This window comes from Hippocampus zosterae, chromosome 2 (genome assembly GCF_025434085.1).
Source record: "Hippocampus zosterae strain Florida chromosome 2, ASM2543408v3, whole genome shotgun sequence".
Taxonomy (NCBI): domain Eukaryota; kingdom Metazoa; phylum Chordata; class Actinopteri; order Syngnathiformes; family Syngnathidae; genus Hippocampus; species Hippocampus zosterae.
The window spans coordinates 37,781,093-37,795,972 of NC_067452.1; the positions used below are offsets into that span (position 1 = coordinate 37,781,093).

Here is a 14,880-nt window from a genome sequence, read left to right on the forward strand (position 1 = left end):
GACACAAATTCAAAATATAGTGACTGTATTTCCAGTTTTCGATGTCACGTCCTTTGGATTTCCAGCCTAGGCTGGTATGTTTTTTTTGGAGGGGGGGTTGGTTTGACTTGCAGGCAAAAATGTGTGGTGGCCGTGAACTCAACTCACTTCACTACAAGCAGCGGAGCAATTCTTCAAAAAAAAAAAAAGAAGAGACTTCAAGTTGTTTATTGTAACTCCCGGTTGAGGTTTACTGTTTGATTAAACATAAAACAAAGAGAATTCCACTTTGTGTATTTAAAACGACCACATAAATTTGCCTTCAAGTATTCTCCGTTAATACTACCCAGTCAGCAAACGCATCTGGCCCAGATTCGGCATTAAGCGGACACACATGGCCTTGTGTCAGCACCGGCATAATGCATGTGGGCCGAACACGGCCCTGGAGTGGCAAAGGAGGCACTGGCTTGACTCTGGCAAACCAAATGAGGGCCAGTTGTGGAGTGACGTATTTGGGCCAGAAATCAATTTACAACTCTGGCCCATATATGGCCAGCCAGTATTGAGCCATCCTTAAATGCAGTTTCAGATTTTTTTTTCTACACACAGCCTTGTTTTACAATTGCACACTGATACGGAATTCCATTCATCACACACACACACACACACACACACACACACACACACACAAACGCCGAGTGTACCGAGTGTGGGCCAAGTGTACATGCCGTGTCTGCACCAGAGCTGGGCCAGACCAATTTTGCTGACTGGGCTGTTACAGGGTGAATGAATAGCATTGGCGTGGCAGTTCCTACTTTGTATTTGGCTCCTTGATCTAAATTGGCCGCAAAGCTGATGGAGAGTGATGTCCACCAAGGGGGTGTGGCTTTAATTGACTTTGTGTGCGTAGGGTACATTGAGGGTACATTTGTTCTGCATTAGTACAGAAATCACCACATTCCTTCAGCAGAACAGGAATAAATGTTGCATGGCTGATATTTGCACTTGCCAAGATCCACCATAACATCAACAAAGATACACCCGCAAAAAATCCAAATATTGTTGTTTCCATGTCCTAATCCATTTTCAAAGGATTATTTTACATACAGTACATGGTCGCAAAATGAAGGGCAGCAGTAGCTTCCGCAGCTTTGTGCAAAGACTAGGAGGTCTTGTTGTCATTATGAGCCCCCCCCCCCAAAAAAATGCTAGCCTTTCCTCAACACGCCTACAGTTCCTATAGCGGTGAGAACGCATCACTAAGCAGCTTGAATCTATTGCGTGAATGAGCGTCGCAAAGGGCAGCGGACGCTGTGAGAGAGCAGCAGCACACCACGACAAGGTTGAAATTCATTATTCAGGCTGTCAGTGTATGTTAATGTCAGAGACAAGGCAGCCGTGCTAGCTCAGCTGGGCAAATATGGAACCGCTGGAATGAAAAACGAACGTTTCCCCACATGGCGTTTTTACTGTTCTGCAATTATAATATTTATTATATTATAATTATAATGTTATAATATATATATATATATTATAATATTATAATTATAATTATTATAATATTATTATAATATTATAATAACAACAGTACGTAACTCGCAACTGCGCCGGGTAACCACAGACGCCAACAAGGGCACTCGGTTTTCATATCATGGGGTGGGGCACACTCACCCCATTTGAGGTAGGCCCAAGAGTTCAGCACAATTGAAAGGGTGAAAAAAAATGTTTCAAGCTACAGTATCACTCCACAATTCTGTCTAACATAGTTCCCTGTTCTTTTCACGTGGTTTCAGCATTTATTTTCCAACTTGTATAAGGCATTAGAATAAAATCTCCAAATTCACTTGACTGCGTTTTTAACCCTTTGGTCCTTCAAATGAAAAAAACCCTAAGTTACGCATTTTACAATTTTTGTAATGATGTATTTTGTGTTCTACAAACATACTTTCCAAACACTCAAAATGTTCAGAGGCATCTGTGCTATCCATACATATATAGTTTTTATTAGTTCTTTGGGGGGGGGGGGGGGGGCCGCGACCCTAGTGAGGATCAAGCGGTTCGGAAGATGAATGAATGAATGAATAGTTCTTTGGGATTTTTTTATTCTTTATTTTTTGCAAGAGGAAAAAAAAATTGTGTCTGGAGGTCCCGACCAAGCCCTACTAACAATCCCGACCAGACGTGTTCATGTAAAATGCATTGGTTTGAAGCCTCCTGCAAAAAGGCAAACTCATTTGCGATCCTCTGGCGCCACCTAAAAGTTGCACAATTGGAATGACCTCAATCCAACAATGTGGCATGCATACGTCTGTCCAAGTGAAAACAAAGCGATTGACGTAAAAATCGCGTGAAATGCATGTTTACACATTAGGTTTACGAGGCATTCAAAAATATGAATTATAATGGGTCTCTATGGTGCAAAATATGTCAATTGTGAAGATTACGGAATCAAAACCTTTTTTATTATTGCTGCAATGCCTGAGAATTATCAGCCGGTGACGTCATGAAATTTAGGCCATTTTAGAAGCCCCCCATACGTTTCAGCTCTCTCGTGTTTTTCCGAATGCCTTTGCCTTTGTTTCAAAGACATCATTTTACATTTATCGCAAGCGGTGGACTACGAGGGTTAAATTACTCCCTCTCTGACCAAAACAAATCTAACTCTTGTGGCTGGGCTTGATTAGATTGTGCAGGCGTGCCTAATGTTGTGGCCAGTTAGTGTCTAAAACACCAGCGTGGAAGTGTGATAGATTGCGAATTGGAGCATCTGTTTGTGTCCGCAGTGCTGCCAAATTGGCCAGGCAAACTGTAAATGCATCACGCCCGAAAGGCGAACTCCTTGTTTCACAGCATTGGAGTAAGGGTGAGACGTCTCGATCATCACCACGTATCACCGCGACACTTTCTCTGCACATCTCACTCACCACACGACAAGCTTGTCGCTCTGCAAAGCTCAATACCGAGTTCACGTGTGCTACGTTTGTTGGCTACTGGACGACGACCGCAAAATGAGAATTTAAATCATCGCCGTTTGACAGATGGTCTGAGGCAAATCAAAGCGCTTTGAGGACTGCCCTTTGGCGAGCTGCACCAATCGTTTCTATCAGAGCAAAATGTGAAGCAAAACAACACCCAAAAAAATGCTATCCTCCGAAAAAAACATCTTAAGAAAATATGGCAGGGTAAAAATAATTTTAATTTGGCCAAATGGGGTGGGGGCGGGGGGGTCCTACTGCCTAAAAATGACCACATCAAAGAAATCATCTTTGATGACGTATCCAAGCTAAAAATAGCAACCACATCTTATTGCAAAGCAAGCGTCCATGTGTGAACAGCAGATGTCTTGGGGAGTCTTGCGAGGCCAAAATTGTGTTACTGCAAGATCGTGCTGTCTGCTCACGGGAATCGTTGTTATTCCCTGTCACTTTGCTAATATCGCTTATGGTCTGGCGCCAAATGTAGCCGAAGGACCAGAGCTGGCAGATGCTCCTTGTGAAATATTCTTCCATGGTGTGAGCTCCAACAGAAGCATTGGCTGGAGAAGAACGTCACCTCGTACAGACTGTGAACCAGTCTGAGAAGATAATTCGTTCCGGATCGTATTCCGCCATTTGCGCCCAAGTCTTTTATTTATTTTTTCCCCTCCACACACAAAAACAAACAAACAAAAAAAGAATAAGAAAAGTTGGCTCACCTGTAGTTGACAGGCCAGCGTACCATCCACATTCTGTGGTAAGAAAGCGAGGTGACGGAGAAGCAGGTGACCAGCGTGAGGGTGTAGAAGGTGGACACAAACACCTTACACAATCCCTCGTTCCACTCATAGTCGGAGTGCCGGCGGCGCAGCGTGATGACGCAGTACATCGTGATGGGGATGGCCATGTTGAGGATGTGCGTTCCAGCCAGCGTGCAGATGAGGAACTCCAGCGGCTTCCACTTCTTCTGCTTGGCGCTGACGCTGAGGATGCTCCACGCGTTGGCCAGGATGGACACTCCCGAGCAGATCAGCCAAGCCAACGTGTTGGCGTCGATGATGTCATCCGCCATGTTGGAGACGGGCGGGGCACAGCCTCGGGGGCCGCAATGAACTGTCGGCGAGAGCGGAGACGCGCGAGGAGGAGGCGGCGGCGGTGGCGGTGGCGGGCAGGAGGGGATGCAGGGCGTCGGCCGAGGCAGGCATCCTACATGGGCGGGCGTGCACTCTCCATGGGAAGTGCCACAGCAGGGCGACGGCACGGTAGCGGGGGGGGGGCGACGCGGGAGAGGGCGGAGGATCCGGTTGCTGGTTGCCTGGGAATCGGAAACAGAGCGGGGGCGGCCATGTCATTAAACGCCATTAGTCGGTCCGATTGAAAATAATCCTTCATCAGACATAATCCCTCTTCCCAGTCTACTAATTACGCGAATCATCACACTGTATTACAGTTAATACCGAAAGTCATTCATTGGGGGCGTCCTTCAAGCGGAAACAGTGATCAGTCAGCGGGGCCATTTTGAAAAGAGACGCAAGCAACATCCGAGAATTAAGCTGCCAGTGTAGCAGTGGATCTGAAAAGTCTACACACCCTTGACAGGATATTGTGAGAAATCAATTTTAAACTTTTTTTTTTACACAACTGATGTGACCTGTTCCCCCAATAAAAAAAAAAAAAACATCTTTCCGAGATGTGAAGCTGTAATAAACACCTCAGATGATTTGGTAGAACAAGTGTATAGAGCTTGGATGTGGCTATATTCTGAATTAACCCGTCACGTTCATCATCATGTCAAATTGTATGTCCGCACGCTCCTGCCACGATTAAGAGAGCCTCATTCATTCATTCATTCATCTTCCGAGCCGCTTGATCCTCACTAGGGTCGCGGGGGTGCTGGAACCTATCCCTGCCGTATTCGGGCAGTAGGCGGGGGACACCCTGAATCGGTTGCCAGCCAAACGCAGGGCACACAGAAACGAACAACCATTCGCACTCACACTCACACCTAGGGACAATTTAGAGTGTTCAATCAGCCTGCCACGCAAGTTTTTGGAATGTGGGAGGAAACCGGAGCACCCGGAGAAAACCCACGCAGGCCCGGGGAGAACATGCAAACTCCACACAGGGAGGCCGGAGCTGGAATCGAACCTGGTACCTCTGCACTGTGAAGCCGACGTGCTAACCACTGGACTACCGGGCCGCCCTAAGAGAGCCTCATTAACCACAAATAAAGTTCAAATGTTCCACTAGGCTTTTCCCGACATGTGTTTTTGCTCTCTGGCAAGCGTTCGGTGTTGACACTGAACGCTATTTCCGGGATTTCGCAACTCCTTCCTGAGTGACATTTTGCAAAGGACACACAAAATGGCAAACATCCACAAACAAAGTAATTGTACAAATAACACAACTTAAGTTATTTGAAACGGCTTCTTGATCTCGCAGCGATTAAATAAATAAATAATATTTGCCGGTGTTCATATCGCTGTAAACTGAGCGTATTTTCATTTGCGCCGCAGCTAAATCACAGATAGTTAAGTGTCGATGAAAATAATCATTTATGAGCCACGGGCGAACAACGGGGCACAGCAAAACGGAATAAAAACCTTGTCTGTCACAACAAGCTATTAAAGATCGTGCGCATACTGTAAATATTACTGCTGGTCTACTTTTACAGCACCGTTTACGACGCAACGCGAGCCAAAGCACCGGAAGAAATAGAATGATGTTCATGTGAAAAACGCTTGCCACACAGCCAGGGCATGTTGTCACATTCATTTTCTGTCTTTTGGCGTGTCCAAACACTCTTGTGCTGCGGGCTGTGGGCAGCACCCCTGGGAGGGGACACTGACAATGACCTCATCAGCATCATCATCATCATCATCATCATCACTACAACCAGCGCTTGCAACAAGCGAGTCGCTGATGGCGTCACGGTTCATTTGCCAGACTTGTGTGCAGGCGAGCGGCGTGGGTTTAGTTCCCACTCAGTGACAGTGAGTGTAAATGGTTGTCTGTCTCAATGTGCTCTGGTGACTAACTGGCGACCGGTCCTGGGTGTAGTCTGCGAACGTCAGAGGCCTCAGTTACCCCATGACCTTGAATGGGAAAAGTGACAACGACAACAAAAATCGAAGCCTGGATGGCAAAAACAAAACAAAACAAAACGAATGTACATAGTATACACTTTCTGTTTGATGTGCTTCTGGAATGACCAATTCATGTTCAAATGCAGACAAAAAATTGTGGGCGCATACTACTCGGCACAATTTGTGAGACAAAATTCACCCCAAAGCCTTATTAAAAAAAAAAAAGTCATGAAGCAGTCACCATCTGGTGTTGCATTAAAAAATGTGGGGCGCCAGATAGCAAAGGAAAAAAAAAACATTTTCACACATGTTTTTTAAAACATATTTTGAAATATTTTTTTTTGAAAAATATTTTACATTTTTTTACGTGTAAAAAAAATATTTTTACACATGTTTTATAAAACACTTTTTTTCAAATATTTTTTTTGAAAAAATATTTTTACACATGTTTTTTAAAACACATTTTCAAATATTTTTTTTGCGCCGATTCCAAATCCGCCCTTATTTTTTTCTCTAGCTCATCTGATTTCCATAATCATTTTTTTTTCTTATTTCTTCTTTCTACCTACATTCTTGCTGCTGGAGGCTGTAAATTTCTCCAGTGTGGGACAAATAAAAGATATCTTATCTTATCTTATCTTATCATCACCATCATTCAGAAAATGTGAAAGAGCAGCTCAACATCGACTATCCACACCCACTACTTGAAATGATGTTACCGTCACTTCAAAATACATCCATCGCCTTTCAAAACAAACAAACAAAACACAGCTGGATAACGCAGTATCAAGTCCATTAAATATTCGGATAAAATATTTCCCCTTGCTGAACAGCTGAGCCTCAAAACAAACATGAAATTGTATAGTTCTGAGCAAACGAGATTTAAAAAAAAGGCACTTGACCAATATTCGCGATGGAGACGATCAATGCATACCAAACCAAGCTTGGGCTGTAAAAAAACAAAAAAACAAAATCTGTCTTTGATGCAGAGGTCCCCAGGTGCTTATGAGAGCGAGGTGCTCTTCCACAGTTTTAACCAAATGTAAAAATTCTGTTTTACAAGCATAGCAAAAGTATCAAAATGCCCCTTCAAAGACTCCCCTTTAACTTAGCTTGTTTAGCTTTAGCTTTAGCTTGGTTGTTTATTGCGAGTGACACTGTATTCTTTTTGCAACCTTGAGGGGCAGTTGTATCAGCGAATTGACTTTTCTGAAGCTGGCATGGGATCAGTTCTTCCCCCAAATGATTTCAGCGCAATTCCCTTTTGCTCTCATGAGCACGGACAGACTCTATTGGGCAGGATAAGCAATACAGAACATGACTTGATGAATCGAGGGAGCCAAATATTTTACCACCTTTAAGAAGGAACGCTGACAATTACAAGACTTTCTCTCTCCAACTTTAAGGGCCTGAATGATAAGAGAGACGCATGGAGTGACCGAGAACAGACGGTCTCTGCGAAGAATGACTCGCAGAGAAAAGACGCCGTCGATAATTCATGTTTCGACTTGATGAAATACGCGGGAACAACCCACTTGTCAACATGTCATATGGGGAGGTCTCCGGCATGTGCATTTATTCAGTTAGCGCTGGTGGGCTACGTCTTGACCTGAAATTATTTCTGCCCAAAATAAAGAGCTTCAAAAATGATGAATGCTATTTCTATGAAGTCCTAGATACAAAAATCTTGAAAGCGCTGGCTGACGTCGCTTATGACAAGTCACATCACCAAGCATATTCTGTATTTTACCTAGCAGTGCACAAAACGGCTGTTGGTGTATTTTATTTTATTTTTAAACAAGACACCATTAGCAGTGACTAGAGATAAAAATAAAACCGCTCAATATTTACAATCACAAATCTTAATGCGTGTATTCAATACAGAGGACTTTGTGAATGTGATGTGAAACGGGCGATAGCTAAAAGGGTAAAAATGACAAAGGGTTTGAAATTGCTATTGTGTGTACTGACGAGACAAGCAACGACTCATTCTTCTTTTTGTCATTTCGGGTAGTCTGGACTACCCTATGCCAGCATGCTGCCTCTCACAGGACTATCTTGGTACTACAACAGACACCTGATTATTTTTAGGGGTGCCTGTTGTAGTACCAACAAGTTTAGGGCTCCTTTCGAGAGCCTGTCCGAGATGGGATTTATGCAACACAGGATTTAAGGGGAGCCAAAAACTCATGTACTGTAAAATACTCAAGTCAAGTCAAGTCAACAGTATTTCTAGAGCACTTTCAAACAGCCACCGCTGCATACAAAGTGCTGTACATGGAGCGATTTAACATGCACAATAAACAGTAAGACAAATCGGTAATAAAGGCGTTAGAAAGCACCAAACAGTAAAATCAAGAACAAATACTGTGCAAAGTGCATTTTTTTTTGCCAGCGATCAGATGTGCTTTCAAATGTTTTAAATAGCCGATAAAACAAGACTGCATTGTATTGCCAGCTGGAAGAAACTGAATTACATTTTGTGGCTGTTGAGGGGATAATTACCAACTATTTAAGAGTGTATTACAACTTCAATGCCTTGAAAGAAACAGTGAGATTGCAGGTATTCATGGGGTGCAGTGTCACCCCCCCCCCCCCCCCACACACACACAGAAGAGCTCTCCTTCACAGCAGAAGGGGTGAGGTCGTTTGCTCAGAGGTCACCACACAATCTATCTGGTGCTCATTAGCTTGTTATCAGAGTCCAGCAGAGGCACCTTCATGCAGAACCAAGCGTATGCGGGACTCGCTTGTTAACCCGCTGTCCCACAAATAGACTAAAGGGGCTTGGGGGGCATGATTTGGGAAGGTTTTCTGCAGTCTTGCTCCCGACAGTTTGCATAAAATGGTATTTCACTGCCCAAATAACAAAGACTTCCTGATCCAATCCGCCACCCAATGCCACTCTGTGATCACGTTGCACCCATGGCCTGAATTCAGATGTGATGAACTCATTCATTCATTCATTCATCTTCCTACTACCATTAGGATTCTTATTAACCGGATTAGCCTTTTTGAGTCTCCAAAGGCCATTTCTTGTACACATGTGACCCGTTTATATCACATCATTCATAAACCACATACCGTAATTTCAGCTGCTAAATAAGGATAATATTCATTCATTCATTCATCTTCCTAACCGCTTGATCCTCACTAGGGTCGCGGGGGGTGCTGGAGCCTATCCCAGCTGTCTTCGGGCAGTAGGCGGGGGACACCCTGAATCGGTTACCAGCCAATCGCAGGGCACACAGAAACGAACAACCATCCACGCTCACACCTAGGGACAATTCAGAGTGTTCAATCAGCCTGCCACGCATATTTTTGGAATGTGGGAGGAAACCGGAGCACCCGGAGAAAACCCACGCAGGCCCGGGGAGAACATGCAAACTCCACACAGGGAGGCCGGAGCTGGAATCGAACCCGGTACCTCTGCACTGTGAAGCCGACGTGCTAACCACTGGACTACCGGGCCGCCAGGATAATAATGAAGTAAATACTGTATAATAAGGAAATGAGTAAGGAAGGAAGAAAGGAAGGCAGTGAGGATAATAATTAACTTAATCATTATCTCTCTCGAGCATCTGGGGACACTTGCTTGAGTCCCCTGGGCAAAGGTGTGCATTTCTCCATGATGTCATCTTGTCATATGGGGTAAAGGGCTTCCCACTCTGGAGTCAGGGTAAAATATGCGTTTGGTTTGCCGTGTTTTCCTTTTCAATAAAACAACATTGCATCATGTGATCACAGGAAACAGGAGAATGCTGCTCGTGTTGAGTTCTTTTTTTTTTTCCCTATCGTTGCCATAACTACCAAACCACCCTATTTCCCACCCAAAAAATTTTTTTCCATTAAACCTGACAATGCGGTCACAAAAATACACGTTCCGTGTGAAATGATGCTTTAGCCATCATATATAACAACACGGGCGGCCCGATAGTCCAGTGGTTAGCACGTCGGCTTCACAGTGCAGAGGTACCGGGTTCGATTCCAGCTCCGGCCTCCCTGTGTGGAGTTTGCATGTTCTCCCCGGGCCTGCGTGGGTTTTCTCCGGGTGCTCCGGTTTCCTCCCACATTCCAAAAATATGCATGGCAGGCTGATTGAACACTCTAAATTGTCCCTAGGTGTGAGTGCGAATGGTTGTTCGTCTCTGTGTGCCCTGCGATTGGCTGGCAACTGATCCAGGGTGTCCCCCGCCTACTGCCCGAAGACGGCTGGGATAGGCTCCAGCACCCCCCGCGACCCTAGTGAGGATCAAGCGGTTCAGAAAATGAATGGATGGATATAATAACACACATCCAGGCAGATTTTGAACTCCACGGATATGTGTGCTGGATGTCGTTTTATTTCCATCCATCCATCCTGGAGCCTATCCCAGCTGTCTGTGGACAGTAAGTAGGCGGGGGACACCCTGAACTGGTGGCCAGCCAATCGCAGGGCACACATAGACAACCATTCGTGTTCACAATCACACTTAGGGATCATTTCGAGGTGTTCCATGAACCTGCTCTGCATGTTTTTCATCATGATGAAGTCAAGGTGCATGGCGGAATACAATCTGGCGCTCGCCATCCCTGTGGGACAGTTGTAAACACTTTGTTACAGTCGCCGGCTTCTCGGAGGAAGTCGCTGAATTTTCCATCGCGTAACCCGAGCCTTTCTTCCTGTTTATGCAAAGCTCAGAGTGAAGTGGGATCACTGCAAGCCAGATGGCGCCTTTTTCTTTCTTTTTTTTTTTTGTCTCAACGCGCACCGTTCCCAGCATTCGAATCTCCCCACGTTTGTTATTTATGAAAACATGCGCTGTGCTTATTGCCGTCTTATCATCATCGCCACCACAGGAGAGGCGACGAGAATAGCACTCAGTTGAGCGCAGATCTCCAACTGGGCTGGAAAATCTGAATTGAATTCAGCAACAGAATGTGCATATTCGGAGATGCACACCTCCTGCAGATGCCGCAAATATTCATGGGTAAAAAAGGGAGAGTGTTGAGAAACTTCAGGGTTCAAACTTGACTACGTACGATTAGTGTCCGTGCCTCATATGGGAAATATTTGCTTACACTTAACCCTTGGGTGCAAAACCCAAGTTACGCATTTTATTCATTCATTCATTCATTCATCTTCTGAGCCGCTTGATCCTCACTAGGGTCGCGGGGGTGCTGGAGCCTATCCCAGCCGTCTCCGGGCAGTAGGCGGGGGACACCCTGAATCGGTTGCCAGCCAATCGCAGGGCACACAGAAACGAACAACCATCCACGCTCACACTCACACCTAGGGACAATTTAGAGTGTTCAATCAGCCTGCCATGCATGTTTTTGGAATGTGGGAGGAAACCGGAGCACCCGGAGAAAACCCACGCAGGCCCGGGGAGAACATGCAAACTCCACACAGGGAGGCCGGAGCTGGAATTACGCATTTTACAATTTTTGAAATGATGTATTTTGTGTTATACAAACACTCAAAATGTTCAGAGGCATCTGTGCTATCCATACATATATAGTTTTTATTAGTTCTTTGGGATTTTTTATTCTTTATTTTTTGCAAAAGGAAAAAAAAATTGTGTCTGGAGGTCCCAACCAAGCCCTACTAACAATCCCGACCTGCAGTGTTCATGTAAAATGCATTGGTTTGAAGCCTCCTGCAAAAAGGCAAACTCATTTGCGATCCTCTGGCGCCACCTAAAAGTTGCACAATTGGAATGACCTCAACCCAACAATGTGGCATGCATACGTCTGTCCAAGCGAAAACAAAGCGATTGACGTAAAAATCGCGTGAAATGCATGTTTACACATTAGGTTTACGATGCATTCAAAAATATGAATTATAATGGGTCTCTATGGTGCAAAATATGTCAATTGTGAAGATTACGGAATCAAAACCTTTTTTATTATTGCTGCAATGCCTGAGAATTATCAGCCGGTGACGTCATGAAATTTAGGCCATTTTAGAACCCCCCCATACGTTTCAGCTCTCTCGTGTTTTTCCGAATGCCTTTCCCTTTGATTCAAAGACATAATTTTGCATTTATCGCAAGCGGCGGACTACGAGGGTTAAAGGCATGTTAACAGAGGAGGCGCGTCAGAAAAGTCCCAGGACTGACATCACACAAGATTTATTTCAATCCTAAATGACATGTTTTCCCATTCAATGCGGGCCAAGCAGCACATTTGCAAAGACATTTTGGGAATTTGCTTCTTTCAGTGCATGAGAAGTGGTGAAAGTTGTGACGGAACAACTCAAAACGGTCCAGCTCACCATGGCCTTACCATCTGACGGTTCCTGGTCAAGAAGAATATTGTTGTGCTGGAGCAATCTACCCAACTCAACTAACCTGGGATTTTATTTTTTATTTTTTTACTTTCTATTTCCCAATCTCGAAGGAGTCCTCAAGGGGACCCGTTTCGAAGAAGTGGTCTACATCCAGAAGGCCCAGATGATGCAGTTGTCTAGAGTTTCAGAAGAATCCTTCCAGGAGAGAATGAATGTGTGGCAGAGATGCCTGAGAAATTGCATGAGACTTTAGAGAGTTATATCAATCGATGTCAAGTTGAACCTTTTTTTTTTTAACTTTTGTGACAAACTATGAAAAAAAACCAAGACCGAAAAGGTGATTTTGATGGGAAAATAATCCGTTTACAGAATTTAAAAAAAACATGCAGTGAGCATTGCTAAATCAATGCATGGATCGAGTACGGCATTTTTACACGGTGTTTACCATTGACTCGATGAACTGGTTCATCTTTTCTCACATTCAGCAGACACACGTTCTTCCAAATACGGTGAAACATTTTCAGTTTATACCAATCACGAACATACTCTGTTCAAGTGTAAGGTGCCTAAACTTGACAGACCCTTTTTTTTTTCTTATAATCGACATGACAAGTTGAGATCCATATCCCCTTATCTTTATCTTCAACTCAAAAGCTGTGCTGATCCGAACCCCAAAGTGATGCCAAGATCTGTTCGTCATCGCATCAGTCATTGGTTTACAAAGCTGAATTTACGGTTGGCTTCCAGTTCATGAGTTTTCAAATATTTGTGTTCCAAAACACTGTTGTTGTGTATGAACAAACAAAACAGAATGTTTGTTTAACATTCACAGTTGAGCAAAGTGTGACTCAAACAAAGAAAAACAAACCCTTCCGGCCCAGGTAACAAACAGCAATGACAAGAAACTCCTTGATGCGAGCAAACGGCATGTGAATTGGGGCCTACACATTCTGCGCTCCGAGTGACGGAAAGCACAGAGTGCACACGAAATAACAAGAGGCGAAACGCGTGACGCACAAAATGTCAGACGTGACCCGTGAAACGCTGAGCTCGGTGGTGGAGGTGCCCCCGTCACGTGATCTCCAGCCCGCGTGGCCACATGACATCCCACTCTGCCGCACACTAAATGGCCCCTGCGTTGACATGAACGTCTGCTGCTGCGGTTGCTGCCATGTCGGCACGTTTACATTTTCAGAACGACAGCATAACACTCCTATTTACCGACTTGGTCACCAAGAGCATGAAATGCAGAGGAGTAACGTTGGACCACTTGGCAGGCGTAAAAGACTTGGAATCGTGGGTTGGTTCACGTGACAGAGACGCCAAATTTTAATGAGCATTCATAGGGAATGCAAATTTTGATCACAGCAGAATTTGCCTGATTTCAGAGATGATGAAGTTGCTCAAACAAGCCACAACACTCCTTTGCAAATGAATACGACACTACTTTTGTTATTCGGAAGAGCCTACAAAAAGCCAGTTGGGCTGCTCACGAGTTTTGATGTGAAAGCCACTGCCAATTATATGACAGTGGGGGACTAATTTGGAAAAGAACCACTCCTATACTGAATTTCTCTCTGCCTTCAACTCGGGGGGGTTAGGCCGGGTGAAGATCCACCGCTAGATTGCACCGAAACGCGATCATATCAAAGCCGAAAGGTAAGCAGAGCTGCGTCAGAAGGATAGATTAGGGTTAGCTAACAGTATTACCCGCATTAGTTTCTGACAAACTGCACATACAGCATTAGAATGTTGTCAACATGGGGCAGGGGGAAATGTGTCTGCTGCATGCGCCACATGCATGAATCTGCTCCGCTAATTGACAGAGTAATTTGATGCCTTGGCGAATTACAACCTCGAAAAGTAAAACTATGAGTTAATCTTTATGCGTAGTTCCTTTTTTTGGGGTGCGGGGGGGGGGGCATGTTTAATTTACACGAAGCGTTGTACAAGCAAGATTAATTTGAACATTGCTGTCTGACATGAGTGAACATCCGCTCTGGAGTGAGTCCAAAAGTGTCCAGTAACACCATAAAAAGTCGAGGCTTGGAAAAGTTGCTAAGTAGGTCAAATTAAAAGTTAGCAACATTGAGTGACGATCATTTTATTCGTGGCAAAAAAATATTTTTGCCATAAATGAGACGGCACCGCCTTCCTCAAAACTGAGCGATTTTAAACTTTGTAAAAATACAAATATTTTGTACACAAAAGTGACAGTGACGACACATTGATGCGTATCAATTATTTTGGTCACGTCTACGCCGTATATGCTCTCTCGGTTTTTATCATTGCCATGAAAGGTGTCAATACCCAAACAGAAAAGTTCTAGCAGTGTGCAGATGTATAAACTTCCATGCTCAGTGTTGCTCTCACAACGTCACACCTCAAAATGAAACATTTTAAACCATGGTTGTCACGGCATAAGAAATGAACACACCTGTATGTGAGAGCACATTTCCCATCAAGAGAGCGACTACCTGATGAAAGGTCAATTCTAGTTTATTTGTTTCAGGTGGAGTCTTTCCCCACACTTGATCAAATGTAAGATTATCATCCTGGACCCAACATG

At 44.3% G+C, this 14,880-nt stretch overlaps 1 protein-coding gene across 2 annotated transcripts in view; it reads right to left on the bottom strand.

Moving 5' to 3' along the window:
- Window positions 1–14,880, bottom strand: part of LOC127596532 (probable G-protein coupled receptor 153) — a 35,311-nt gene that overhangs the window by 19,578 nt on the left and 853 nt on the right. For both annotated transcript variants that reach the window (XM_052059214.1, XM_052059213.1), the window contains exon 2: window positions 3,674–4,269. In XM_052059214.1, the coding sequence (XP_051915174.1) occupies window positions 3,674–4,026 (353 nt within the window). In that variant the 5' untranslated portion in view covers window positions 4,027–4,269. The remainder of the gene's footprint in view (window positions 1–3,673; window positions 4,270–14,880) is intronic.